The sequence below is a fragment of the Leptodactylus fuscus genome, chromosome 2, assembly GCF_031893055.1.
Source record: "Leptodactylus fuscus isolate aLepFus1 chromosome 2, aLepFus1.hap2, whole genome shotgun sequence".
NCBI classification, from domain to species: domain Eukaryota; kingdom Metazoa; phylum Chordata; class Amphibia; order Anura; family Leptodactylidae; genus Leptodactylus; species Leptodactylus fuscus.
In genome coordinates this window covers 134,294,448-134,322,137 of record NC_134266.1, presented here as the reverse complement: position 1 = coordinate 134,322,137, position 27,690 = coordinate 134,294,448, and the positions used below count along the sequence as shown (strand labels likewise).

Sequence of the window (27,690 nt, the reverse complement as noted above, 5' to 3'; positions counted from 1 at the left end):
TCTTTAACTCCATACTACATGTTGCTGCATCCATTTTGGTTTGCCACAGACAATTTACAAAGTTTTTGGCTTAGTGAAGCACTGAAACATTTGGAAAATTTCATCCAAAATCATCATGTTACAACATACAAATACGTAAGTAGTGCCCATTAAAACATAGCTTTTAATCCATTGATAGGATAAAACAGTCACAACTTCTGGAAGACCAATGTAAGGATGTAAATGCATGAGAAGACATCTTGTGTTCTTTGTGGACCAACAAATCACAAGCTAAATACTTCGATCTTATCCCCACTAGAAAAAAGCCCTGTCTGTGCGGTGCCTTCCGATTTCTGACTTTTTGTTTCTGGATTATACCGTAGTATCCTTACATGGACTATAATTTCCCTAAATGTCATGAAGCTGCCACCCCAACTAGAACCTGGCCCTATATTCTGAGTCCCGTTGAACTCTACCTATTTTGAGGTCCCTTAGAAAATACTAGCCTCTTTGGGGATGGGAGACCCATGGGATTAGTATTTTTTAAGGCACCTTGAAATAGGGGTTTATTTTTTTTATTTAAATAGGGTTTATTTTTTTATTTCCCATTCACTCCTGCAGTACAGGCATTACCCCTGAATCCTTCTCTGGTCCGTCCTTATCAGACTATTTCATTCCTCTGGAAATTCATTCAGGATATACTCAGCCTGAGGAAGGGCAGTCTTGCCCAAAACGGTGCACTATATTGATTATTGCTATATACACACTTGTTTCTGAATTGGATATTATATATCTGAATCTATTACTGTAAATGATGTCAAACTGGATGTATAATATTTTTATACTTTATATGGATCTCAGTATTACTCCAAATAAATAAAATAACTAGCAAGCTCAAAACAGAACTTTTGGAGTACTGTGCCATTCCTTCCTATGCACTATTGTATCTGCAGAGAGTGTGGGTAGTTCTTTTGGGAAAATGCACTCTCCATTACAAAAGAGGAGTGTGCCGCCTGTCTAACGAATAAAACACCACTTGTATTATAAGCATGCTTTATAATATTGTTGCAATTTCTTTATAGGGGTATTCCTATGTCATAAATTGATGGCATGTTCTACCCACCATTTTATGAAATGGGAAAACTCCTTTAGGCCCACGTGGCATAAATTCCGCAGCTTTACAGTGAATCTCATCCACATATTGCATAAAAATGGGAATGCTACGGTTTACCAAACCATTGCGGATTTGGAAATCACAACATATCAATCATACATATGGAAATGTCAGCGGTTTCCCTATAGGTATATTTGCTGCAGTATGATTTACATAATAAGTTAGATCTGTCTTATATCTGTTTTATAATTTTAGGACCTGCTTTCAGCTCAGAATTTGCTTTTGTATGAGTTTTTTTTTTGTAGAGCTGCATAAAGAACAAATAAATATGCAGTCTGGCATTTTTTAAAATTATTTTTATTGATTGTGTAATTAAAAATAAATAATAAAATATTATATAATAGATTTCACGCCTACAACGTCTTCCAACTTTATTAATTCCAAGTCACAGATTTCAGCTGGTTATAGATTTCTGATAAAAAATGACCAGTTGTTTTGCTGATCAGCACAAAACAGTTTGCAATGGATTCTAGGTTTATATATACAGTTGTTATAAATAAATGTGAGCAAACCTATCAATATGTGATAGGGGTTATCCAACAGTACTGCACTTCTTAATAGTGTACTATAGCAAACTGTACGTAAAGAAGAACAGTGTGCATATATGAGAAAAAAATGTTTATTCTGTAGTGGCCTCCGCCTCAGAATCCGGTCCCAAAAAAATCCTGTGTGTTCCCGTGTGAACCCGGCCTAAGTGTCCATTCACACAGAGTTTTTTGGCAAGGAAAAAATCTGCCTCAGGAATTTAGTAAATGGTTTTTTGAAGCGGTTTTTGGAGCATTTTTTGAGGCTTTTTTTTAGTTTTGTTTTTTTTCTCCAGCACAGTGTATGGACATTGAAAAAACTGCAAGTGTTTTTTCCACGTGGTTTTTGCCAATTCTGCACTCAAATCCACAACGTTGATTTTCCATTGACTGCGTTGGTTTTTGCAGGTGGAATCCTCTTGAAGGAAGCCTTTTTTCCAATAACGGAAAAATTCTGTGAATGGAAAAATAAAGCGAGCGGAACCCATAGAACTCTATGGGGAGGCATTTTTTCCATGTGGATTCTGTGTCAAAATCAGCACCCAAAAACTCTGTGTGACTGGACCCTGAAGGCCTGGAAGATAGCAGCACAAATCTAGCTAATGTGCAGTATACGTATGTTTAAGAATAATCAAGGATTCCTAGGCTATGTGCATTGATCTCCAAACTAAGGGTATGTTCACACGACGGAAAATGGATTCCGCATGTGAACATACCGCATGGCTAGCCGCGACTGAGTATCGGTGCAGTGCATCAAATCATGGCATTCCACTCTAGATTATGCCCGAATGAATGAGCCTAATCAGGAGGGAGTCTCACGGAATCTGTGGCAAGATAGGACAGCTCGCTTCTTTTTTCTGCTACTAGCTAGCAGAAAAAAGAAGCGAGTGACTCCCATTGAAGTCAATGGGAGCTGTTTTGGGCAACAGATTGCAAGTCCCATAGTCCCATACAGTTGTATTGCAGTCTATGGGAGATTTTCTACATAGCTATTGAGGCTTGTCATAGACCAGCCTTAAAAGGGTTTTCCGAGCAAAATAATATTTTTTTTTTAAAAAAAGTCTGTTAGTACTATTATTGGGTACCTTTAGCAGTGTTTTGAGTGATTTCTGGGTTTCTCTGGGAGCTCCTGGCATCCTCTACATTTGTTTACATGGTGTAGCTTCCTGTTTTTGTTATTCACAACTACCATGATGCATTGCTCTTCACTTAGATCCCCTTATCATTCCCTCCTCCTCCCTCTCTCATACTCCCTCCCTGTTTCCTTAGTCTGCCACTATTAGCTATTCCTAACTAACTAACTCAGCCAATCCCCCCCAACCCTACCTGTCTTCCTGTCTTGGAGATCACTTTCTTCTGTGCCACTGGTTTCTACTTCTCTTGACTTCTGCCAGCGCCTGCGCAATGGAGTCAAAGTGCTGACACTCCAGCTCTATTGCACAGGCATGGGAGGCTGGATCTTTCTCCTCTTCATGTCTGCCAGCACCTACACAATAGAGCCGAAGTGCTGGCATGCTGCCATGGGAGGCCAGCAGACATCAGAGGAGAGGAGGAGCCAGTGCCCCTGATGTTTCGTGCCCAGAAGATCCGGACAGGAAGACAGGAAAGTATGATGGGGTTGGGTGGGAAATAGAACATCACCAGAAAATTTGCTTGGGATGGTCACATGACCACCCCACAATATGGATAAATAGAAATTTTTGATACAGTAATTAGGTTAAAAATTAGGTGGGAGCATGGTGTTTAGCTTAGTGTAGCAAGATCATTTTAGTGCAAACAACCCCTTTAATAGCTATAAGGGCCTTCATTAGGCTCTTGGCTGTCAATGAAACAGGCAGGAGCTATCCTGCACGAAAGAAAGTAGGGTGGCGGTGAGGACTGCCCCCTGGAGGCTTAATCTAACTTTAGCGAGCTATCCTGGGAGCAAAATCTAACTTTGTGAAGGGGGCAGGTCTCCTAGCAGTAATGCCTGTGATAAGAGTAAATTCTGATTGCAGGCTTTAGCTTCCTTTCTCTGTCAGCCATGGTGGCCGATATGCAGCAGAGCAGCTCCATCTTTAAAGACCTGTCATTGCTCTAATACTACGGCAGATGTTGGGAAGAGGTTAACAATGGATTAGTGGGTTGGGTAAAAAAAAAAAAAGACCAATAAAATTTTTCCCATTTTTTAAAATGATCTGTTACAAACATTTTCAAAATAGATGATTCTCAGCTGTCAAAAATGAATAAATGGACATGTAATAGATCCAATAAAGCTATTAAAAACAGACAGTTTAACCCTTTCCTGACATCTGCTGTAATAGTCGGATGTTGGGTGTTTAAATATGGCAGTCGGTCACGACTTTTAGGCAATGTGCTACGCATTCCACAAACTCAGCTTTTTTTTTTAGTTGCAGATTTTGGTTGCATTCCTTTTGATGGCTACAAAAGGAATGGGAAATATATAGGAAGTAATTATACTTCTACCTTCTACTTAATCCACTCCTGGCTTTGGCTCAAAAAACTAAATAAAATATGTAACAAAATAAGCTGCTTTTCCACAACATGCAACCTAAGCCTTAATTCCTCCATCGCCTCAGTCAAAGCTGGCTGAGGCACCATTTTCCTGTGTATTGCCGACCCAGGGAGTAAGATCCGGAGCTCGCGATCTGTTACTGTGTTTGGCTCCCAGGCTTGTCTCCTATTCGCTTCTATTACAGGCTGCTCTATGCAATTGTAATGAGTGCAATAGGATCTAAAAATTTCAGTGTAAAAAAAAAACAAACTAAAAATTCAAATCATCTCCTTTCCCTAAAACAAATGCAAAAGTACATAAATAAAGTGAAAAACATAAACTTTAGGTATTTCTATGTCCGTAAAGTAGTGGAGTAACTACTGCGGTTTATTTTTTTTTCTTAATAGGCCGGTAATGGGCCCTATTTACTTACTGATCCCTGGCAGGTGCCGGGATCGGTAAGTGACGCTGCGGGCCTCACAGTATAATGATCGGAGGTCCCAGAAAGGTAAAGGAACATAATAAATGTGTTACTTACCTTTCCACGCTCCTGGTAGGCTTCGGGCCTGCATCCCAGGTCATGTGACATCAGTACGTGGAGATGGCCAATTATTATACTCTGGGGTCTGAAAATTGTTCATGGGTGTTCATTATGGGTCATAATACTGTGTGCAGGGGCCCCAATGGGGCATAATAGTATGTGTAGGGGCTACTATGGGGCATAATACAGTGAGCAGTGGCCACTATGAGACATACTACTATGTACTGGAGCCACTATGGGGCATAATAGAGCGCGTAGGAATGCGGCGGGGGGGGGGGGGGTCGTTCGGTCGAGGTCTTCAGTGTTGGTCAGGAAGGAAGGGGGGCCTCATGTCAAAAGTCTGCCATGGGGCCCCGCCATTCCTAGTTATGCCACTGCCATAAAGGCCCGATCAACAAACATATAAAAATAAGGCATAAGGCAAACGTGGTAGCAGGAAATAAAAATTTAGAAGAGTCAAACTGCTTTTGTTTGCTGTTTCACCTCCTATAACAACTTGGATAAAAAGTGATCAAAGCAATAGACATTCCCCAAGTTGGTACAAATAAAAAGTACATCTGGCCCTGCAAAGAAAGACTCCCTATGCATCCCTGTACATGGAAACATCAAAAAAAGGTTACAGGTGTCAGAATATGGTGACTCTGAGAATTTCTTTGTTTGTAAAGTTTTGGATTTTTGTTAAAGGTGTTAAAATGTAAAAAAATATCTAAATTTGGTATCCCTGTCCCATAGGATACAGGTGTCATGACATTATCGCTGCACAGTAAATGTCATAAAAACAAAACCATAAGTAGTCACACAAAGTTTTTCTCCAATATCACTCCATTCTGAATTGTTTTCCAGCTTCCCAGTAAAACATACTAAATGATACAACATATTAAATGGTACCACTATGACGCACTAACGTACCACAAACATTAAGACCTGATATAGCTCTGTGAAGAGAAAAAAAAATTGTGGCTTTTGGAAAGCAGGAAGTCAAATCGAATATCGAAAAATGCCTGCGAAATAAGGCAGGGTTCACACTAGCGTCGGTGTCCAACAGCTAGTGTCCGATACTAATGTCTGCGCAAAATCTTGCACGGACATTAGCATTGGACACTAGCTGTGTCTGTTAAATTTTGCATTGATTTAAATGGGACATCATGTGCGTTCTTTACAGTCCGTGTCTGTCCTTAAGTATCCGTTCACAAAGATGTCCGATTTTTCAAGCGGACAGTAAAACCCTACATGTAAAGGATTTAAAAAGGACAATTGGGTGAATATAACCTAACTCTGGGGGTTTTCTTTGGAAATGTTAAGATATCAACAGATGTCTTTAAGCATTTGCAAAATAGGCAGGGTATTTTATTTTACAAGCTGAGGAGCCCACAGCTATTGGTACCCTAAATATCTAGATAAAGGATTCAAAGCTGCAGGGGGCTCAAAGCAGAGACGTATAATTACAATGGGAAATTCGATAAATTCTAGAGCAAAATACTGATTTATTTTCCTGCAGATTTAATTATATCTTACTAGGGCAGACATCACTGTGGAAGATCTGGGTTTTGCTAATCATTTCTTTAAAAAATGGCAAATTCTTTGCAAGTATATGCTTATCAAACATCAATGAAGCTTGTTTTTCCTCAAAATTGAATGTTAAAGGGTAGGACGGTTCTATGCAAGTAGATCTTGTAGTGATGAGATAGCTGTCCCTGCATGCTATGTAATCATCTTCACTTACATGCAGTATACATCACATACATTCAACTGCACTGAAAATCCAATTTCACATATTCTTCCATATAATAATATATTCATGTTTGAAGAATTCATGTGGCCTCTATGGCTGAACATTTAAAACAACTGTTTTGACAACACAAACCCAATTTTTTTCTGAAGAATTTGTGTCTCTGGTCTGACCTTTGTTGGAGTAATTTAATATGATGAGAATATGAGTTATTGCACAGTATGACACCAATATAGAAAAGAAATTAGGGAATAATAATCCATATAAGTCACTATAAACCAACTGGCTGCTCTTCTCTATAGCCATTTTGTTTGCATATTCAATATTTAATAAATTACATAATGTTTCAAGTGTGATTTGACACATTTTAGATTTTGAATGGATTAATTTTTTTCTGTGTGTCTTCCCTTGTTTGGATGTTTGGCTATACCATACAGTTTGATTTTCAGCTGTTTTTGGAAGTCCTGTGCAAATGAAAGGAGAAATATTTGAATGTGTCGTCCTCTCTCTTTTCATTAAGGTCAAGAATGGGGTGATGTTCTCGAGATAGATACGGATCTGATGTGAAACCTCCAAAGATCAAGCATTCATGGCATATGTTCTGGATTCAACTAGAAATGCCAAAAAGGGAATACCCTTTTAAATGTAATGGATTTGCATCCTATGAGCAAATCCAAGCTTGCTCCTTACAGAACAACTAGGATTATCTGACTCCTTCATCCAGATGGGGCATTGTTACTGGGCTCTGGAACAAGTGGGGGCCCCAAGTGTCCCTCCGCTACATAAAATATACCACTATTCTAAATGGAACAAGGTAGGAAGGGGCCTCATTACAGATTTTGCATTGGCATTGAGGATCTTCAGGCTATATGTGTGCTTGTCTTGGCTGAGTAGTACATGTGCACTGAACTAGCTAAGGGGAAAGAGCTGCTAGTAGACACCTCTGGCATCAGCTCATCTCCCCCAGAACAAACTTATTGGATTCCAGTTACTGATTCCTATCACCCTTAACATACAGTAAGCCACCAGGGAAGAGAAGAGAAGGCCTTAAGCATATTAGATGGTTGACTAGTTAACTGATTTCTTCAAAGGTGGCAGGTTTGACTGATATATATCTAATGTATATGACTAGCTTTAGCTATAGCTAGTGTTGCAACACATGCATGTATTTCACAAGGGATATTCCCGCGTCAGTCATTTATGGGGGTATATATTATGAATTTATGCCAGATATCTGTCGCAACTGGTTTTCACCTCCCATATCACTTTCAAGAAGGTGATCATGGCATGGGAGTTGCACTACATTAAATACCATAGATACCAGTTTACTGGGGCAATTTGGTACCTGCCTATCTGTGTGTTGGCACACAAATTCGTTTGTCATTTGCTTTTGTAAATAGTGACCTCTGAAATCTTTTAGGTTCCGTGCCAGTAAATTCATTTGGATCACTGCAGAGAGTCAAATGCTTTTGATGAAGGACATAGTTATCTGTGTTTGCAACCATTGTTCTAAAGTATTCTAAACCTTTGCAAACACTTGTTACTTATTCATGTTAGAAACTGGCAATATGACCATTGTGATTCCGGCATTCATGCTCAGAACACTGTTACACTGAGACTTCAGTGATCGTGACTGGGGCATCCGCGTTAATATGGCCAAAACCCATATTTGGATCAGCCTGAATTAAACTGAATTTTACATATGTTGTCCCTGTATGTGTGACTGCAGTAGCCTAACAATATGATCAGACACCTTAGCCATTCAGATCAGTAAATAGTGCCCCTCTGCAGGCTTTGATGGCAGTATTCCAGCCTGAGGGCAGGGCACCCTTATTTATGTGTGGGAATTGTGAGTCTAAACCTTTGAAGACACTTGTTACTTATTCAGATTATAAGTGTCCATCTTCCCCATTTTGATACCAGTACTAATGCCAGGAACATCTGAATTTGAATGAGATCAGTGACACATAGTCGTTTAACCCTTTAGAAATACTTTACAGCTGCCCATTATGATGCCAGTTTTGTGGCCAGAACCCATATTAGCGCATCGGGATGCAGCTAAATTGTACGCAGGCAGATACCCATTTCTGTGCACATTGTCTCCGATTCCTGACTGCATTTAACGTCATCACTTCAATGTGGTTTCGCTATTAATATAAGTTCTCTATAGTTACTGAAGCTTAAAAACAATATTATAATTGTAGTAAATAAAGAACTTCAGCATTGCATAGCATTGCACCATGTCCCTCTGAGCATACCGGATTTAGGGCAACATGCGAATAAACTGTGATGGCTAACTTCATTAACCCCTCTCTCTCTGGCTATCAATTGCATCAGCATCATGTGTTGAAGATGCCACAGCAATGAGACAGTTAATGAGGCATCTCCATCTCAGCTTTTGGCTACTGCAGAAGTGGGTCAGCGCGGTTGCCATGGAGACGCTTTAGCAACCAATCTTGCAGGCGCTCCCTCAGTGTCTCTCCAGAAACCCTTTAAGATTAAGAGCTCCTTGTGCTTCCGTCTCTTCCTCTCCTTGGCTCCTTCTTTCTGTCTCTGGTTTTGCTGTCTCTTGCTGCCTTGGTACTGCCAGCGACCGGCCCTGCTCCATGCTGCAACCCTCCTTCCATGCCCACAGCAGCCTCTTGTTTGGTCGCTGGGGAAAGGGAGGGAAACAGGCAAAGTTGGGTGATCTGTTTGCCTTTTTCTTCAGCCAGTTCTTCTCCACGCCTCCCTGGCACCAAGGCTCTGCTTGCCAGCTGGTAAGAAGCGTGGCTGTAAAATGCCATGACTGTCTGTTTTACTAATCTGTCTGCAAACACAGCATCTCTGCTCTGTATTGTGTGTGTATATATGTATCTGTGTCTCTACTGTTCTGTCAGCTACCCGTCATCCTGCTATCAATATGCTGTCAATACACCTACTTACTATAGAAAGCTACCGTATGTATGCATTTTACTATCGCTGAGCATCTTCCTTTACTACAGCTATCCATATTGTTGTATTACAATGGCTGAAATCGTGCTTGTGCTACTGATTTTACAGCAAATGCCTCCTGGCATACTCATGCCACCCTATTATTTTACTATTAGCCCCTCTGAATAGCATCGCTAGATAATCCCCATTCCTGGTTCATGGGAGAAAAATAAATAGTAAACGTGAAAGTTACTTGCACAAAACCTGCATTTTGTCAGTATTGGCCAAGCCGCAGGACGTGATGGAGTATGTATTAAATGAGAAGATGAGAGCCTGTGCTAACTACCTGAGGCCACTGTGTATCCGGATCAGACTGTTCCTAATGAATGCCCTCTCACCTCCTGCATCCCTCTAACCCCCACGGCTTGTAAGATGCCGGTATAATTGGTCTCACAGTAGCCTCCTATCAATAGAACACAGACTTACTCAATTTCATTGATCTCTTCCATAGAGCTAGAGAAATTAATCACATCTCCTCATTGTGCAGGGCCCTTAAAACACAATGACCCTTCCTACAACACACTGGCATGTCCAGTGGTGACTCATCTGGGTGAGGATGCTAATAACATGTTTGCTCGAAAAACAAGTAAGATCATTTGCCCTTTGGTACAATTCCCCCAATTTTCCAGGATTTACAGCCTATTGCTCCACATCCTGAATAATCCGTAGACCTATCCTATAATGTGTTGCATCTTGAATCCTTTGTGGTGAAATATGCTAAGATTAAGAATCTACAGGTCAGCGTGTGATCTATTTATAATCCATTTGTGACTACTTCTGTATCATGCTCACACTTTCATCTATAGGCAGGTGCGCTCAGAAAGTATATGAGCGCTGCATATTGAATACTGATATGTAAACTGCAGCAGTGCCTGGATCACATGGTATGGTATATGAGAGGACAGGAGGTGGCAGACTGACACATCCAGCCTTCCCAAAATACATCCAAGTGTAATGAGCAGCTATGGTTAGACATACTTATTTCATTCTAATGTCAAATGCGAATGGTTATTGATCATTGTTTGTCTGTAATACACCTTTCTTTGTGTCTGAACATGACAAATTGAATGGTATCAATTCTACCATTACTCATTGGTGATCATATCTGTTTGAGGCCCTGATGATTGAGAGCATTGATAGATACATTCATTGAATTTAATAACAGGTTTGTAGATCTGACCGGGACATGGGGCAATTATACACCTGAGAAATACACCCAAAACATCTTCCTTCCAAATTGGATAGTCAGACATATTACATATAAGATGTTCAGCTTCCATGGTGAACTCTATGAAAGGTAAAAAGTGTCTCCTGCTGAGGGTTCATTCTAACACTGCCCCTAATATGTCCATGTGTTTCCAAACAACAAATCCACAATAATTGCATCGCTATTAACATATTGTGGCATATGGTGGATATTGCTGACGGTCTATGTGTGGTGCCCACTACATATGTTACAATGGGTATAACAGATGGCTAGGACATAGTACAGACCAAACCGTCAGAAAATATATAGGCAATATACTGAATGTATAACTATTAGATGTCCATAGGAATGTGCAGATTATTTTGATGTCTTGCACCAGCAGTTTCCTTTGTTGCTCAGCAACATCCCAAGTATAATACATGTTATTTCACTAGAGAAGAGAGGGTGACTCTGATGCCATTTGTCTCCCATGTCTCATGATTTTCTGCCAGGTTGCATAGACCTTAGGGGATTTTTGGGGCTTATAAATTAATGAACTATGCTTCTCATAGGTCATCTGTAAAAGTTGGCAGGGGTGTGTTTGAAGAGGCCACAGCATTAAGATGAGCATTGCGGCCTCTTCACAGAAAACCAAGCAGCGTGCCATACCTTGTATAGGTTTACAGTTGTTGTGCCCCTTCAACTGAGTGGGGTCTCATAACCCCACTACACAGCAAATCATGCTTACCGGGTTGTCAAAATAAAAAGTGCGAAATAAATAAATGTCACAATTGGTGTTTTCTCATCCTTTTTCACATAAAACTGTCTGATAACTATACTGGAAGGAATTTATCATCTTCTCTTTGGCTGGGCTCACATCTGCATATGGCTGTCCCCTGGCTGACACAACGATGGGGAGCCATACCGCTGAAACTTAGTTACCTGTGAATACTGGCAGATCGTATAAACCATAATGGAGTCTGCTGGGCGTCGATGGTTTTTGTACTGAAACCAGTGGAGAGAGCAGTTCTGTGTATAGGACTTTTTTCTCTGCTGATTTCTGGCGGTTTCTGCTGTGGAATTTCCAGTGGAGATTGAATCTCACTCATGGCTTTTGCCAAATGTGGGCAGAGAATGAGGACATCCTGACATCTTTTTTTTTAATGTAGATTGTGAGCCCCTACCTGTATGTCTTTGGAGAATGCGAGGAAATCCATGCAAACATGGGGAGAACATATAAACTCCTTGCAAATGTTGTTCTTGGCAGGATTCGAACCCAGGACTCCAGTGCTACAAGGCTGCAGTGCTATCCACTGATACCCCCAGGACGTCCTGACATATTTATTATAATCACACCAGTTTTCTGGTTTGAGCTATATGAGAAATTTATGGCAGTTACTGGCAGTTCCATTCTGGTGCACAGGCACGTGCCTGTTTTATAAAGAGGCCAAAGTCTCTTGAAAATATAAGGTGTGTCTTTTACCTGCCAGGCCCTATATGAAGACTGGTGTATGAAATTCCAGTCTTAATAAATCTGCTCCATTGTATTTACCTTTATGGTGACTTTATGTCCCCTGGTTACAGCATTTAATCTAAGTTATACCTATTCTTTCTACTGTATGAGACTTGGTTGTAATTTACTTACTAGCAATATTGCAGAGCAGTATGTTCCTATAAATTTTAGGGGAGAGCTGTCAAAATAAACTTTAAGATCTGTCTCATTCTTGCAATTGTTGAGGTGCTAATTTATATTTCTACACCAATGTAAATTTCTGATAACTTTCCATGACCTGAAAATAGTAAATGGTCTGAAATTCTCTCGCTTTTTTTTGGTGGAAACAATATAAAACTGTGACAATGACGCACACCATGCAGCCATGACCACAGATTGTATACTGAAGTATGGAGCTGGCAGGCAAGAAGTGCAATCACATGGGTTTAGGCTTCCCACGCAGTTCAGATGTACAAAGTGTTGGTATGGTGGGTTAAGGAGAGAAAACTATTAAGAGATTGTGAGGAAGGTGGTATGGAAACATCACGCATTCACACTAGTAATGACAAATAGGACACATACATACAACCAAGGTGGAAAAAGCAGGAATTTCACTTCAAGTGAAATGAGAAATGTCAAAAATAAAGAGGCTGTGAACAATGTACTCTTTGTTCTTGTATTGTGAAAGTGTTGCTGTTTGTTCCTGTACAAACCATTGATTTTTGTATATGAAACACAACACAATGCTGTTTTTTTCATGGATCCATTAACCTCAGTGGGTGAATCAAGTCTGATAAAGTGGATAAAATAGTACAGGAAAAAAAGGATCACCTGAAGGCAAAAAACCTTGGACATGTGAATAAATTCTAAGGCTGGTCATATATGTTAGACTTTGGCTATAGAAATACAGTGAATGGCAGTTTGCTGACAGCAGACTTTTGTCTGCCAAAAATACAGTAGATCAGCCATGTTATAATATTATGGCCAAAAATAGTGTTTGCCATGATTCGGACCTTTTTGCCAGTCATTAGCCTCCAATACGGTAGTTTAGTTGTTGATGTTAATGGTGGGATCGTTCATATGAATGATCCCACCACTGACTGAACAGCCACATCGTGGCCATCCGAAATCTAACATGTATGAGTAGTTAAATGTAGGCACAGCTGAACATGCAGATACAATGCATTTTTTATTTTGCATGATTCATTTGAAAATGGCAAGACTGTTCATTGACATCTCCCGCTGTTCAGCAAATGGATGTTGCTGTGTGAGCAAATGAAGTGCCATAAGTGCAATGAGAACAGTCAGGCTTTAGTGCAGTAAGAGCTCCATACTCCAGGCACTGTGCTGCTTGTATCCTGCCAATGATCTGCTTTGTCCAGAACATAAAAAAGCAGAAATGTAAATGTAATATTCACTTAAGTATTCAATTCACACTTACTTTTCTAATAGGGGTTCATTGAAATACTTTGCCTCTTTAAATAATACAGCATGCAATAACATACCTGTAAATGCCATTTTCTATTTTTGGATTTAGCAGGGTCCAATTCTATTATACTTCCCACGATAGTCTATGAGTGTGAAGGTGAAAGACAACTCAGAGGCATTGCTGAAAGTTCCTGAATCCTGGTATAAAAGATTTACCTGGGCCCACGGCCTAACAGGAGATGATGCAAAATTCTAGTGTATTTGCAAAATCTATACACAATATAGTATATATTTTATAGTTATATATTGCTGTTAGCATTATTGTGCAAATAGCATGAAATAGCACTATAACATTTCCATATAGTACAACTATTCCCTAATGTGGCATGGGGTCTGTATAGGTAACTGCTACATATGCACTGCCTTCCATAGCTAAGCTACTAGCATGTTTTACATATTAGAATTGTCCTGACCTTAATTATGGTGGGCGCTCTATAAAAAGTTACCCTTTGAAGTCATTTGTTAGTGGAAATGGCAAAACTGTTATCAAGCATGCATTATAGAATATGAGACATAAAAGTTGATCATAAAACCAAGCTGTTAGTGTACACCTGCCAAAATTTAACCATTTAAGAGGTATTTCCATTAATTTTAAGAATAGTCTAATCCAGGGGTCAACAACCTTTTTTGTCTGTGCCGATTTTGAAAATAAAAAATGAAATATTCAGTGTGGCATACAAGTATTGTAAGGGTATCGGCATATATAAAAGTCATATAGTACAAACACTAACAGCAACCCATTAGTCAATTAAACTTGAAATTTTTTTTAGCAAAAATATTTTTTATTCAGTGGATCTGGATTTCGGCTGAACATGACAGTAGTCTGCAGTCAACCTGCTTTGTGTGGGCAGGGGAAACAAATCTTTCCAGTCTTATTGAAATGAATGAAGACAAGTTTAGCTGCCATATTGTACTTTGCACAGGCACTTTCATGGCCTCTGACTAGGCTACTGGTCCAGACACTAGGGTATCATGCTTCATGTTTGCACCCAGTGCATCCTCCCTTCCAACTGTGTTTCCATGGTCCATTAGAGAGAGATTGCTGCCTAGATTAGTAGAGAGTCCTATGCCAGGTAGATATGCCTTGTGCTAGGGGTTGCTGATCCCTATGCATATAAATGTGGGTCAGACCTCTGGGACCTGCACTGATAGCAAGAATGGTGCCCCCTTCTCCACCTGAATTGAGCAGCAACAGGTTCATTCATTTTTTACGGGACTGCTGGCAATGCCATGGAGAATACATGGAACAATAGCGTGCATATGTTACTTGCAGAGAGAGGTATAAGGTCACCATTCTTGTGATTGGTAGATGTTTGACCTATGTAACCTCTCTGACCAGATAGTTCTCCCCTTTCTAGTGGATAACTTACAATTTATGAAATTCCCCTTTAAGGCACATCATAGTAAATGGTTCATGTAATATACAATGCTTTCAAATAAATATTACAGCAAGTAAAACAGGTGAAATTCATGTTGTGTGAATGTAGTACACATGTTCCATTTTGAACGCTAAATCCATTGTGTTGTCTGCGCCAGTGGCGTAACTAGGAATGCCGGGGCCCCTTGACTAGCTTTTGACATGGGGGTCCCCCCCCGACCGACGCCAAAGACCTCAACCGACCCCCTCCTACGCATTCCTGTGCGCTCTATTATGCCCCATAGTGGCCCCTGCACACAGTATTATACCCCATAGTGGCCCCTGCACACAGTATTATGTTCCTTAGCGGCCCCTGCACACACTATTATGTCCCTCAGTGGCCCCTCAACACAGTATTATCCCCCATAGTGGCCCCTCCACACAGTATTATTCCCCATAGTGGCCCCTCCACACAGTATTATAACCCATAGTGGCCCCTGCACACAGTATTATACCCCGTAGTGGCCCCTCTACACAGTATTATCCCCCATAGTGGCCCCTGCACACAGTATTATCAACCATAGTGGCCCCTGCACACAGTATTATCCCCCATAGTTGCCCCTGCACACAGTATTATGTCCCACTGTGGACACCTATAAACAATTATTATACTCTGGGGTCTTTTCAGACCCCAGAGTATAATAATCAGAGACCCAGGGGGAGAAAAACATTAAAAAAAAACTCTGTTACTCACCTATCTCCCGGCTCCTACTATGTTGGCCTCAAAAGTAGTCCATCTTCAATGACGTCAGACGTCACATGACCCGGGACACAGGCCGGAGTCATGAGACGTCAGACAACTAAGCCGAAGCCTGCCCGGATCGTGGAGAGGTAAGTAACAGTGTTTTTTATGTTTCTTACCTCTCCCGGGCCACCAATCATTATACTCGGGGGTCGGAAAAGACCCCCGAGTATAATGATAGCAGCGGTAGCGGCTGTCACTGGGCCCCATGGCAGCTGCCTCTGCTGTTACGGCGGTAGTTACGCCACTGGTCTGCACCAATTTATATAAATGCTTTCCATTATGTTGACTTGAATGTTCTTTGTGCATTTGCTTCTGATTATTCTTGAAGAAAAGATAAGAAATGCAGTAAGTCACAAATATTATCCATAATATTTTTTATACACTTTGAGATACGATGATCACTTGCACAGAATAGAACTAATAATTCAATTGACTGCCAAATCAGTTAGATATTAAAAATAAATCCATAATATCACACAATACTATCAGAAAGAGTTATTTTTTTCATTTTTGGGGGCTATGTACAGAATGTGTGATTCCTACTACGTTGACATGGGTAGGCCATAGATCTTCTGCTGCAGTTATGGATGGCTCAAGGATCTCAGCACAATATGTTTATTTTGTGATTCAAAACAGCAAGAATACTTGCAGTAAATGTAATTTATTTTACAACTTGATACATTTGGTGTCTTCAACTTGATTCTTATTCTTCTTACAGGAGGTAACAGGTTACAGGGCAATTATTTTGTGGTATGTAAATAGAAAAACCTCACATCTTTTCTTTTTGTTTTCTTCCACATGTGAAGATCCTTCCTCCCTAAAATGTTCAACGGGGAGGCTAGTTCCTCGTCCAGAAATGTCATCCGCAGTTCCAGCATTAGCGGAGAGATGTATAACCTAGAGAAGGGTACATCAGTATCTTCAGATGCGGCTGGTGGAACAACAAAGAAGAGGAGGTCCAGTCTTGGAGCTAAGATGGTGGCAATTGTGGGGTTGTCCCAGTGGAGTAAGAGTACCATGCAATTACACCAACCTGGTGAGTTTTCTTTAAATGTGTTACATGTATCTTATATTTTATGACGTGCTATATAATACAGAAGTATGAGCTGAGGTTTTACTTTTTTGCTTTACATTTCCAATTCTAATAACAACACATTTCCAGGATATGTTTAGAGGGTTATATATATATATATATATATATATATATATAAATGTGTCCAACTTCCCATATACACTAACTTCCCTATGTTGCCCTCTTCCTGAAATACAGATTATATTATAATCCAGATAGGGGCATAACTAGAAATGACTGACCTCAACCCTGGGCCATTAGAAATTATACACCACCACTCACCTACTCCTTACCCCCCTGAGAAATCAGAAGTTGCAGATATGGAGGCTTTACTGGCCTCCACAGAATAAAGCCCCCTCAAGCCATCACACAGTATAATGGTCCCTTTACTGGCCCCTAAATCACACACTGCTCCCTTTTCGCATCTTCCCACAGTATAACACACCCTTTACTTGCCTCCATACAGTATAGCACCCCCTTTACTAACCACCCACATAGTATAATGCCTTGATTATTGATCTCCATACAGTATGTTGTCTACTTTACTAATCCCCATATAGTATAATGCTCTCTCTATTGGCCCCAAAAAGTATATTGCTTCCTCTATTGGGTCTCAGACAGTATATTGAGCCCATTATTAACCTACAAATAGTATATTGCCCCTTTCCTTCCCTCTACACTTTGTACTATCCTTTTTTATTAGTCCATATAAATGCTAATGTCCGGTAACTGAGTCCCACATAGTAACTGCTTTCTTTATTGTCTCCCACACAATATGTTGCCCCTTCAGCAGGCCTCAAACAGTATATTGCCCCCTTTATTAGCCCCATATAGTTACAGTCCCTATTATTGGGTCACATATAGTAACTACCCCTGACTACAGCCTATTATTGTATATTACATCCTGTTACTGAATGATTTCTCGCACAACGTCAAACATGGTGTGGCACCCCTGGAGGTTAGTCTTTTGGTGTAAATTAAGACAGACCTCTGCATGTAGCTTATTGAATCTGACAGTGTCTGCATGGAGCTTACTGGTGAAGTACATGCTGGAAAGTAACTTCAAATTACAAATTGCTCACAAAACTTCAAAACTCTTAATCTATTTTCATAAACCTGTACATTATTAAAAGAAAGTGGGCACATGTTTGTAATAAAATGAAATGTGCCATAAAAGTTAAGTACTGTGTCTAAAGTAAAATGATAAATTGACCATATAAAATTTGACTCTTAGATATATATTAGACTCATGTGTATGGTTGATTCTGTAACTGCCATAGAAATAAATAGAGAGAGGGATGGAAATGTAGCCACCTCTTCACCCAATCTCTTCCCGGAACCAATGACTGGTAGCTTCCCCACTAGGCAGGATGGGGATTGGGGGGCAATGTCCCCTGTAAACTGAGCAATCTGGAAAGGAATGTCAAAAGAACTATTAATGAGGTCAATGAGCTAAATGACACATATTCTTGTCTGTATGGTATTGTATGTTCAAACATTATCAGAGCCTACATCTTAATAGGAGCATTTTTTGGGATGGTAGGTGTGTTTGAGGGGATTATGTATCTTTTATCCTTCTTTTTATTTTTTATTCATAATCTGCTGTTCTTACTGTGGAAGTGAATAATAAGTTCCCATATGATGTCGAGGTAGGGACTCAACACTTCATAACATAATGTTCTGCTTTTGATCTGGCTAGCTGGTTGAGCTGAGGCAAAAAGATCCTGGAATCATGAGAAATTACCTTGGCATAAAAGAACCTATTATATATATATATATATATATATATATATATATAAAAAAGTTGCCCTGTCCTGCAGTCTTTGAGTGCCCATACAAATTCCCTGCCAATTTCAGTGGTCAACTATTTCATGTGCCCTGACCCTCCTCTGGTTTTCTCGTGGGTCATATAGTGCTTCCAGAGTATACTACTTATGTAATCTCTGATACTAGTAGCTACTTATGCTTTTAGTAGAGAAGCGGGAGTATGTTACTTCCAAACTCCTTTTGTGGCATTTTATGTTCCCTGAGAACAAAAAGAACATTTGTTGAACTTCAACATCTAATGTGTATGGTACCTTACCCTTACATTGCTTAAGTGTCAGGCTGATAAGTGCATTAGATCATCCATTAGTACTTATTTGAATTGGCCTTTTGCACAAGTCAGTGCAAAGCTCTTGGGGGAGGATCAATTATCCCCATGATAGTTCCTCCCGCATTCAGTTGTATTTCCAAGGACATTTCTAAATAGGGAATAAGCATTCCTATGACAGTTCTTCCCCATAACTGGCCTGATAATCAGGCTGTGTAACGGTGCATTTATACATAAGAATATTAATTTGTGTTAAAAATTACATAAAAAATGCATTTAAATAACACATGCAAAAGCAATACACATTTTGTATTTTTAATCAATATTATTCATCAATCAAATATTAACACTATATCATCAAAACGTCATCAATCAAATAATAAACAAACACCTGTTTTATGTTCATTTTCCAAAATGCATGTTTTATTTAAGGAAAATGTTTGTTTTTGTACCATGTTAGCCAGTGGGTAGGAAATATAAAAAAAACTAAAAACTTGAGAATCTTCAGTAGTTGATATCTTTTTTAATAGCTAACTAATAATGATGACAGATTACAACGTTTCGAAGCTCTCGGCTTTTTCTTCAGGTATATCTAAAACCAATTTCTAAAGGATGCATATTTATGTTCAAGAGGGACACATAGGAATAGAATTCTAGGAGGGAGGGTAGAAGAAGGTTATTGGTTATACAACTAAACAATTCATCAGTTTGTAATGTTCTTAACAGTTCACAGAGTGTCTTTATGGCTGTCTCAGTTCAGTGATTTCTGTAGGATGCCATGAACCCATGTGAGAGATTCATCCCTTTCTCGAGAGTGTTAAACAAGGTCATAAACTTGTACACATAAATCCGTCTCTGTTTTCTGGATTTAAAATTCCCTCTTCAAAACGTTGTAATCTACCATCATTATTAGTTAGCCATTAAAAAAGGTATCAACTACTGAAGACTCAAGTTTTTTTTTTTTTTTTAATGTTTTATTAAAGAAATCAAAACCACTTATGTGTAACACCATCCAAAGGGTGCCTATATACAATAGGTTGTGTATCAGGTATTGATCTGTTTTTTTGTAGTCCAAAGGTGGTCTGTAAAGGGAGTGAAATTGGTGCTACTTTTCGTCTTTTTAAATCCACTCCTGGATTTAACCAGTAGAAACCTAGTTGTGTATGGGCAAAATGTTACCCTCACTGTCATGATTCTCTGCATGTTCCATAAAAGAACAGATATACAACTAAAGAGAAGGGGTGTAACTTGAGGGGGTGCAGAGGGTGCAGTCGCATTGGGGCCCAGGAGCCTCAGGGGGCCCATAAGCACATGTGGCCCATAAGCCAAGGAGACCCACAGATTACCCTAACCACACTAAGGTTGGTTAAACTCCATAACACCCGTAACCATCACTATCAAGAATTCTCTGTAAGGATTAGGTAGGGGGCCCCAGACCAAAGATTGCATCGGAGCCCACAAGGCTTTAGTTACGCCACTGCTATGGAGACAAACATATAAATAACTAAGGGCTGTAAAGAGATTTGTAGTTGATTTATGGATCTCCTGACTTGTCACTTCTTATCTCTGTAGTTTTTTGTTTTTTTGCAGTATGTTATCTTATTTCTGTTTTATTGTGATGTGATTATCCTTTCTGGAAAGCCACCCATGTAGAAGTACAGTAACTACTCCTGTTGTCAGTTATGTCTGTGCAAAGCTGTCATTAGATTGACAGTGCAGATATCTCCTCACTAGTTGATACGGCTTTTCCATTGCCAACAACATCAGCTCAGACTCAATACATGCTTGGATGACTCCAAAAAGGGATTAGAGAAGTGCAAGCAAAGAACTATACATTGTACTGTACTTGAGATATCTGTTATCTGCATAAATACTAGAGACCACTGACAAAAAGCCAGCAAATTGAATCTATATAGGACAGTGGTTATTTTTTATATTCCATATGCCCTTGCCCTGTACAGAAAACCTTCTAAACATATGATTACCGTTAGAAGCACAAGAGCAGTTCTGCTTGGATTTCTGTATGCTAGGCTAGGAAGCAGACTATAGAAGTACGATATTCATCTGCACTTAAATTATCTTTGCACTGTGCTGCATCTTGAAGAAATCATCACAGCTGGATTTGTCCTAATGAGATTCAAGCTTCAAGGCAGTGCTTTCTGTTACATAAAGTAAAGCAGAGAAGAATGTATAGAAAAAGAATTGTACGGTATTGTACAATGTAAACAGGACTTCTCTGTTATCCATACCGGAACATGTAAAAGTATCAGAAAATAAAAAGCTTGACTAATCACTGTGGTAAAGCAAAATGTATATTCACCCAGTTATGCCCATTTGCTAATTGGAAGAATTAGGAAGAATTAATAAAAATCCTGCAGAAAGATCTATAAATCAGGCTATTCTCGAACTTTCACTGGGTTTGTTACTACTTGCTTTGAAAGTTACTGTGTGGATGTACATACTGTATATGGTAAGTCTTCTTATTAAATCCACTCTACGGCTTCCATATCCATTATAAAACATCCAATTGACTTACAATGGTTTACTGTTGTAAAATTTAGTTCTTTTGACAGCAAGAACAGTGCTTCATGCTGTTATTCTTACTGTCATAAGTGATGGAAACCTTGATGGAACCCTCATTAAAAGTGAAAACAGAGTTGTGAATGTACTCTAAATTTTCCATATTGCCATGTTCTAGTGCCCTTTTATGATTCTGCATTAGATATTGATGAGAATGGTTTTATAATTAATAGATGAAATAGTAACATAGTCCCAGCTGTAAATTCCCACACAGGCTCTCCAGAGAGGAAACACAAACACTTATTACTTATAGGTTCCAGACACACAGTTATAATGCAGGGGCTCAAAGCTCAGTCTCCCTAAATATATACTTATTGCCAGTGGTGTAACTAGGAATAGCAGGACCCCGTGGCGAACTTTTGACATGCCCCCCCCCCTCAACTGATACGGACGCCGAAGACCTCGACCGACCCCCTCCGTATTCCTGCATGCTCTATTATGACCCATAGTGGCCCCTGTACACAGTATTATATCCCAAAGTGGCCCCTGAACACAGTATTATGCCCCATAGTGGCCCCTGCACATAGTATTTTATTCCACACTGGCCCCTACACACAATATTATGCCCCATGGTGTCCCCAGTACACAGTATTATGACTCATGGTGGCCCCTGCACACAGTATTATGCCCCATAGTGGCCTGATTACACAGTATTATACCCCATAGTGGCCCCTGCACCACACAGTATTATGCCACATAGTGAACTCTGCACACAGTGTTATGCCCCATAGTGGCCCCTGCACACAGTTTTATACCCCAGTGTGGACACCCATGAACAAATATTATACTCTGGGCTCTTTTCAGACTCCAAAGTATAATAATTGGAGACCGAGGGGGGAGGGGGATACAAACATAAAAAACAGTCACTTACCTATCCCTGGCTCCGCTGCAGTCCTCAGTGGTGTCGGCCATCTTCAGTGATGTCAGGACGTTACATGACCTGGGACGCAGATCCCGATCATGTGACATCAGATACGTCAAACAACTAGGCTGAAGCCTGTCTGGCGCGTGGAGAGGTAAGTAACACGTTTATTATTTTCTCTTACCTCTCCGATCATTATACTCAGTAAGTAAATAGGGCCCGTTACCGGCTGGAGTAACTCCAGCCGGTAACGGACTATTAAAAAAAAAAAAAAAAAAACTGCAGCGGTAGTGGCTGTTGCCAGGCCCCTAATGTCCCAGGCCCTGTGGCAGCTGCTACCGCTGCTACCCCGGTAGTTACGTTCCTGCTTATGGTTTAGATTATTTAAGAAAATATAAAGGGAAGGTTAATTACACAGCCCCCAGCAGGCAGAGATGGTACTCTCTCTAGCTTTCCATGTGATGTTGTGCTTATAGGATTGATAACGAAGGACTGAGAAAGAGAAACCAAGATGTGGTCTGATCACAAGCATAGTGTATGGTGAACTGCAGGGGTAGGAGAGTAGGTGAGTGATGCACGGATGGAAAAGTATATTTTTTACTGAACTGCTAGTAATACCTAGAATACTGTAGTCTAGGCATTTGAAAAAAATGATGGTGAAAAATATTATTACCAAAAAGTCATGGAAGTGTCTGTTAATCTCTACTACCTGCTCAAGTGTTGGAGTACAGCAAATGTCTGAAAATGCAAATGTATGTAATATTTGTCTCCAAGTAGGGCAGCACACTGATTTGCAATGGTGGGGTTCTGGACCTGAATCTGAGCAAAGGGCAGAATTTGCAAAGAGCTTGTATGTTCATCCCACGTTTGCGTGGATTTCCTCTCCCATGCCAACTCTCCCTGCACTTTGAATCTCCTGTGTGAGAAAAGTACATTATACTTGATTGTTCAGTTACTTTCTTAATATTAAAGTTAACTATGTGAACCAAGGACCAGACAATCTTTCTGAGTCCATATTAAGAAGACAGCATAAATCTCTACTTCTGCTGTATTTCCCCATAGAAACTCTTCTGGCTCCTATCGTTAGAAGTGAGTCGGTGAACAGACAAACTTATCCACATTCATTTATGCTATATTTATGTGTGCGTACAGGTGTCAATATAGTTTAGCATCTCAGACCAGTCCATATTGCCACTGTAGTAAGGTGGTGGTCCTAAGATAACTGTGAAGACAGCAGCAGCAGTATCATAATACATGAGGAAAGAATGCCAAGGCTAAATGTTGCCATGACAACATACTGTATGCAAAGTAACTGACCAATCAAACATCTACTTGAAGATTCCAGGAAAAATATGTCTGCATGTCCTTTCAATTGATTGTCATGCCCTGTTCTTATCCTCTGATAATAGGTCTTGCGCCACTGATTGCAGCACAGTTGGAATTTGTCTCTAGCCCTCACCCGTTCCCAGGCAACCAGCGCAGTTAGCTTTGGTAGCTGATGTGCTATTTAAGCTCTGTAATGTCAGAAGGATGGTGTCAGGCTGGGGGCATGATCCAGAGCTGCGATCAGAGGCAGCCAGTGTCATAGTTCAGAATTACACCGCTTGTCTGCTCCTGCCTGACACTGCCCTCCTGACAATAAAGAACCTATTGCATAGCAGGCACCAAAATTAACAGCATTGATTTCTCAGGAACAGTGGGGGCTAGAGAAAAATTCCAACTGTGCCGAAATCATTGGAGCAGTGACTATTAACTGATGCAAAAAGCTGAACTTTGTTGGAGGTGTTGAAAGGTCCTCTGTAAGGGGTATACACCACTCCACACCTCAGTGTCACACTCGTCCCTCACTGAGACTATGAATTGAGCACAACGCATATTCCCATAGTCCACTAACAAAAACAATTCTGTGACAACTCATAGAAAAAGATGCGATGAGTCCCAAAAAGCCACACACCACGTACTGCATAATTGCTGTAAGAAGGTAACAAAAACCTAAAGTATCAGAAGCATCTGATTTGCAGAAGTTGAAGAAGCATCTGAATTGCAAATGGTCAAACATAATCTGATATACAAAGGAAAATTCTAGGGAGTATTTAGACATTACAGAGACAAATCAGATTGTCGGTGTTCACCTTGTATGTTTCAGCCATAGTTCAAAAAAGAAAAAAGGTTAAATCCCAAAAGTCTTTTATTATTACATTAATATAATAAGAACTGACTGAACTGAATTCACCTAAATCTAGGATCTAGGGAAATAAAATATTGTACAGGAGTAGAACAGTGAAAGTAATAGCAGTGCCAGGTCTGTCACACAATGGAAACCAGCAGTGCCTGATGGACCTCAGTGACAATAATGGGTTCCATTGGGTTTCCTTTATGTGCCTGTCCTTTTACTTGGAAAATAGTACCATATGCTGTGCTATTTTGTCCTCCATTTTAATGGAATCACATATGTGCAATACATTGGTATTATCCAGTTCCCATTTCTAAGCATGTGTAGACAGGAATTTTTCATTTAGAGAGATACAAGAAATAGAAAACTTGGTACATTATAAAATGTAAAGAAAATGAAATGGTTTGGAAATCTTATATGACCATATGAGATAGAAGATAGAACACATATCAGAATGAACGGGTAGAAATTTTTACATTTTGTGTGAATAAACTACAAATTTAGAAATTGATGACAGCAACACATATCAAAAAAGTTGGGACAGATTTACAAAAAAACTGTAAAAGTAAGTCAGATGACTGTGTATAAAAGGAGTATTTTAGAGAGGCCAACTCTGTCAGAAGCAAAGATGGTCAGAGCTTTACCAATCTGGGAAAAACTGTCTAAAAACTGTGAAACAATTTCAGAAACATTTTCATAAACTTTGTTCCTCAACTTAAAATAGCAAAGACTTTGAATGTTCTACCATATGTAATATAATCAAAAGATTCAGCGAAACTAGAGAAATCTATGTGCACAAGGGACAAGGCCAACAGTCGATATTGGATACTCATAATTTATGGTCTCTCAGGTAGCACTGCATTAAAACAGTCATGAATTGTTATTGCAAATCACTGCACGGGCTTAGGAATACTTCAGACATCATTATCTGTGAACACAGTTTGCCATACAATCCACTAATGCAAGTTAAAGCTGTATCATGCAAAGAAGCCATATAGTAACACATTACAGAAATTTTGCCATCTTCTCCGGGCCAAAGCTCCTTTAAAATGGAATAAGGGAAATGGAAAACTGTTCTGTAGTCAGATAAATCAAAATTTGTAATTCTTCATGGAAACCATATTCTGTGGAATGAAGAGGAGACGAACATCCAGCTTGTTATCACTGTAGAGTTCAACAGTCTGCATCTCTGATGGTAGGTGGTTGTATTAATGCCTATGTCTTACGCTAGGTTCACACCATCGTCTGGTCTCCGTTCTGAGGTTTCCGTCTTCTGCATGCAGAAGACGGAAACCTGTCAGACCGAGTCTAGCCGTGAGCGCCGGTGAGCGTTCTATGTTCTCTGCGCTGAAACCGTTTTTTTAAAAACCGGACACAAAGTCCTGCATGTCCGACACTGTGTCTGATTTAAAAAAACGGTTTTGCCGTAGAGAGCATAAAACGCTCACCGGCGCTCATGGCTGGACATTTTTCAAACCCATTCAAATGAATGGGTTTGAAAATGAATGGGTTTGAAAAATGCCTGCAGGTTTCCGTCTCCTGCCCAGTTTCGTGAAGGAAACGGAAACCTGCAGAATGGAGGCCTGGACGCAGATGTGAACCCGACCGTAGCAGCTTATATATCTTGAAAGGCACTACTGATGGTCAGCAGGATATACAGATTGAAGAACAACATGTACTCCATCCAGATAACATCTCTTTCAGGGAACATTTTGCATAATTCAGCAATACAATGCTAAATCACATAATACATCCTTCACATCAGCATGGCTACACTGAAGACGAGTTTGGGCGCTGATCCAGCCTGTTTGCAATTCAGACCTTTCACAAATAAAAATGATGATGCACATTATGAAACAAAAAATCTGCCAAAGAACACCTAGGACAGCTGAGCAGTTAGAATCCTACATAAAATAAGAATGGGATAAGATTCCTCTTCCAAAACTCCAGCAATTGGTCGCCTCACTCCCCAGCAGTTATAACAGACTGTTACATCTTAGACATGTCCCTGTCCCAGCTTGTTGCTTATTGCTGCTGCAATAATTTCTAAATCAGTTCATTTTGGTAATGAAATGGGAAGATGCCACACTTTCAGTATCTGATATGTGTTGTATGTTTTATTATGATTAAAATATGCTTTTATGAAATATTTTCCAAATCTTTGCCTTCTAACTAGTTTTATTCACATTTTACACAGCATCCCTTCTTTTTAGGAATTGGGATTTATTGGAACCACTAGGTTAAGTGAAAACTTACCTGCCATGATTGTCTTGTGCTCTCCTCTCTTTAGTTTAGGCAAGGGCTGGAGTTTGTTGTCTTGAATGGTGAATACACCTTCCAGGTCTATTGGACCTAAGGCTTTCCATGCATGAACAAATAAACACGTGACAGATTTACCAAGTGGCTGCATATCAATGAAAGCACATTTTATATATTTATATACTGCTGGAGTCAGAAACAGTAGCAGAATGAAAACACAAAGCAAATCATATAGATGAATGATTTCATTTTTTCCAGACTATCGAGCTCTATAGACCAGAAAATCTTCCAAATATGGGAAATCCAACTAAATCTTAACAATGGTTAATTTGGTTATTAATAATTTTTTGCATTCCATTAACATTACTAAAAAAAAAGTGTGTCTGGGTGAATTCAACCTTCTCTTCACGTTAAACATATAAGATTTTCCTCTTCAAGGCTACAGAGTTACTAAAATAATAAATCATGAATATTGTGGAGGTTATTACTAATATGTACTGATTCTCATCTATCATTAGAAAATTACCTATTACTTATTAAATATGTTGTACAGGTTTTTTTTTGTTCCAAGTCACCACAAAATTACTGAAATCTTGCCACTTTCTCATGGTCCACGAAACTTCAAAATAGACTGAATCTTCCTGTTCTGTAGAGATCATTTCTGAGTCATCTCATTACAGTCGGGCAGATGTGCAATGAAATGCAAACCTCTTATCATAAAATTGTTAGCAGATAACACAGGGCAGGATCCACCATTGACAACATATAATAGTGACAAGTTCATTTCTTTTATATCCCTGAAAGTACCCCATACACAGTTCATGCCAACAGATGGAAAGTAGTATAAGGTTAAGTTCTCACCACTATTATATTTAGTCCACAAACAGAACATATAAACTCCTTGCAGTTA

General features: G+C 39.7%; 1 protein-coding gene across 2 annotated transcripts in view; it reads left to right on the top strand.

The window, feature by feature from the left end:
• RIMS3 (regulating synaptic membrane exocytosis 3) overlaps positions 1-27,690 on the top strand; it is a 107,791-nt gene that overhangs the window by 20,487 nt on the left and 59,614 nt on the right. Inside the window, exons 1-2 of one of the 2 annotated variants that reach the window (XM_075264709.1) lie at positions 8,910-9,200; positions 16,549-16,778. In XM_075264709.1, coding sequence (XP_075120810.1) covers positions 16,565-16,778 — 214 coding nt within the window. In that variant the 5' untranslated portion in view covers positions 8,910-9,200; positions 16,549-16,564. Of the gene's footprint in view, positions 1-8,909; positions 9,201-16,548; positions 16,779-27,690 lie in introns of those variants that run through there. The other variant, XM_075264711.1, reaches the window with a different exon arrangement.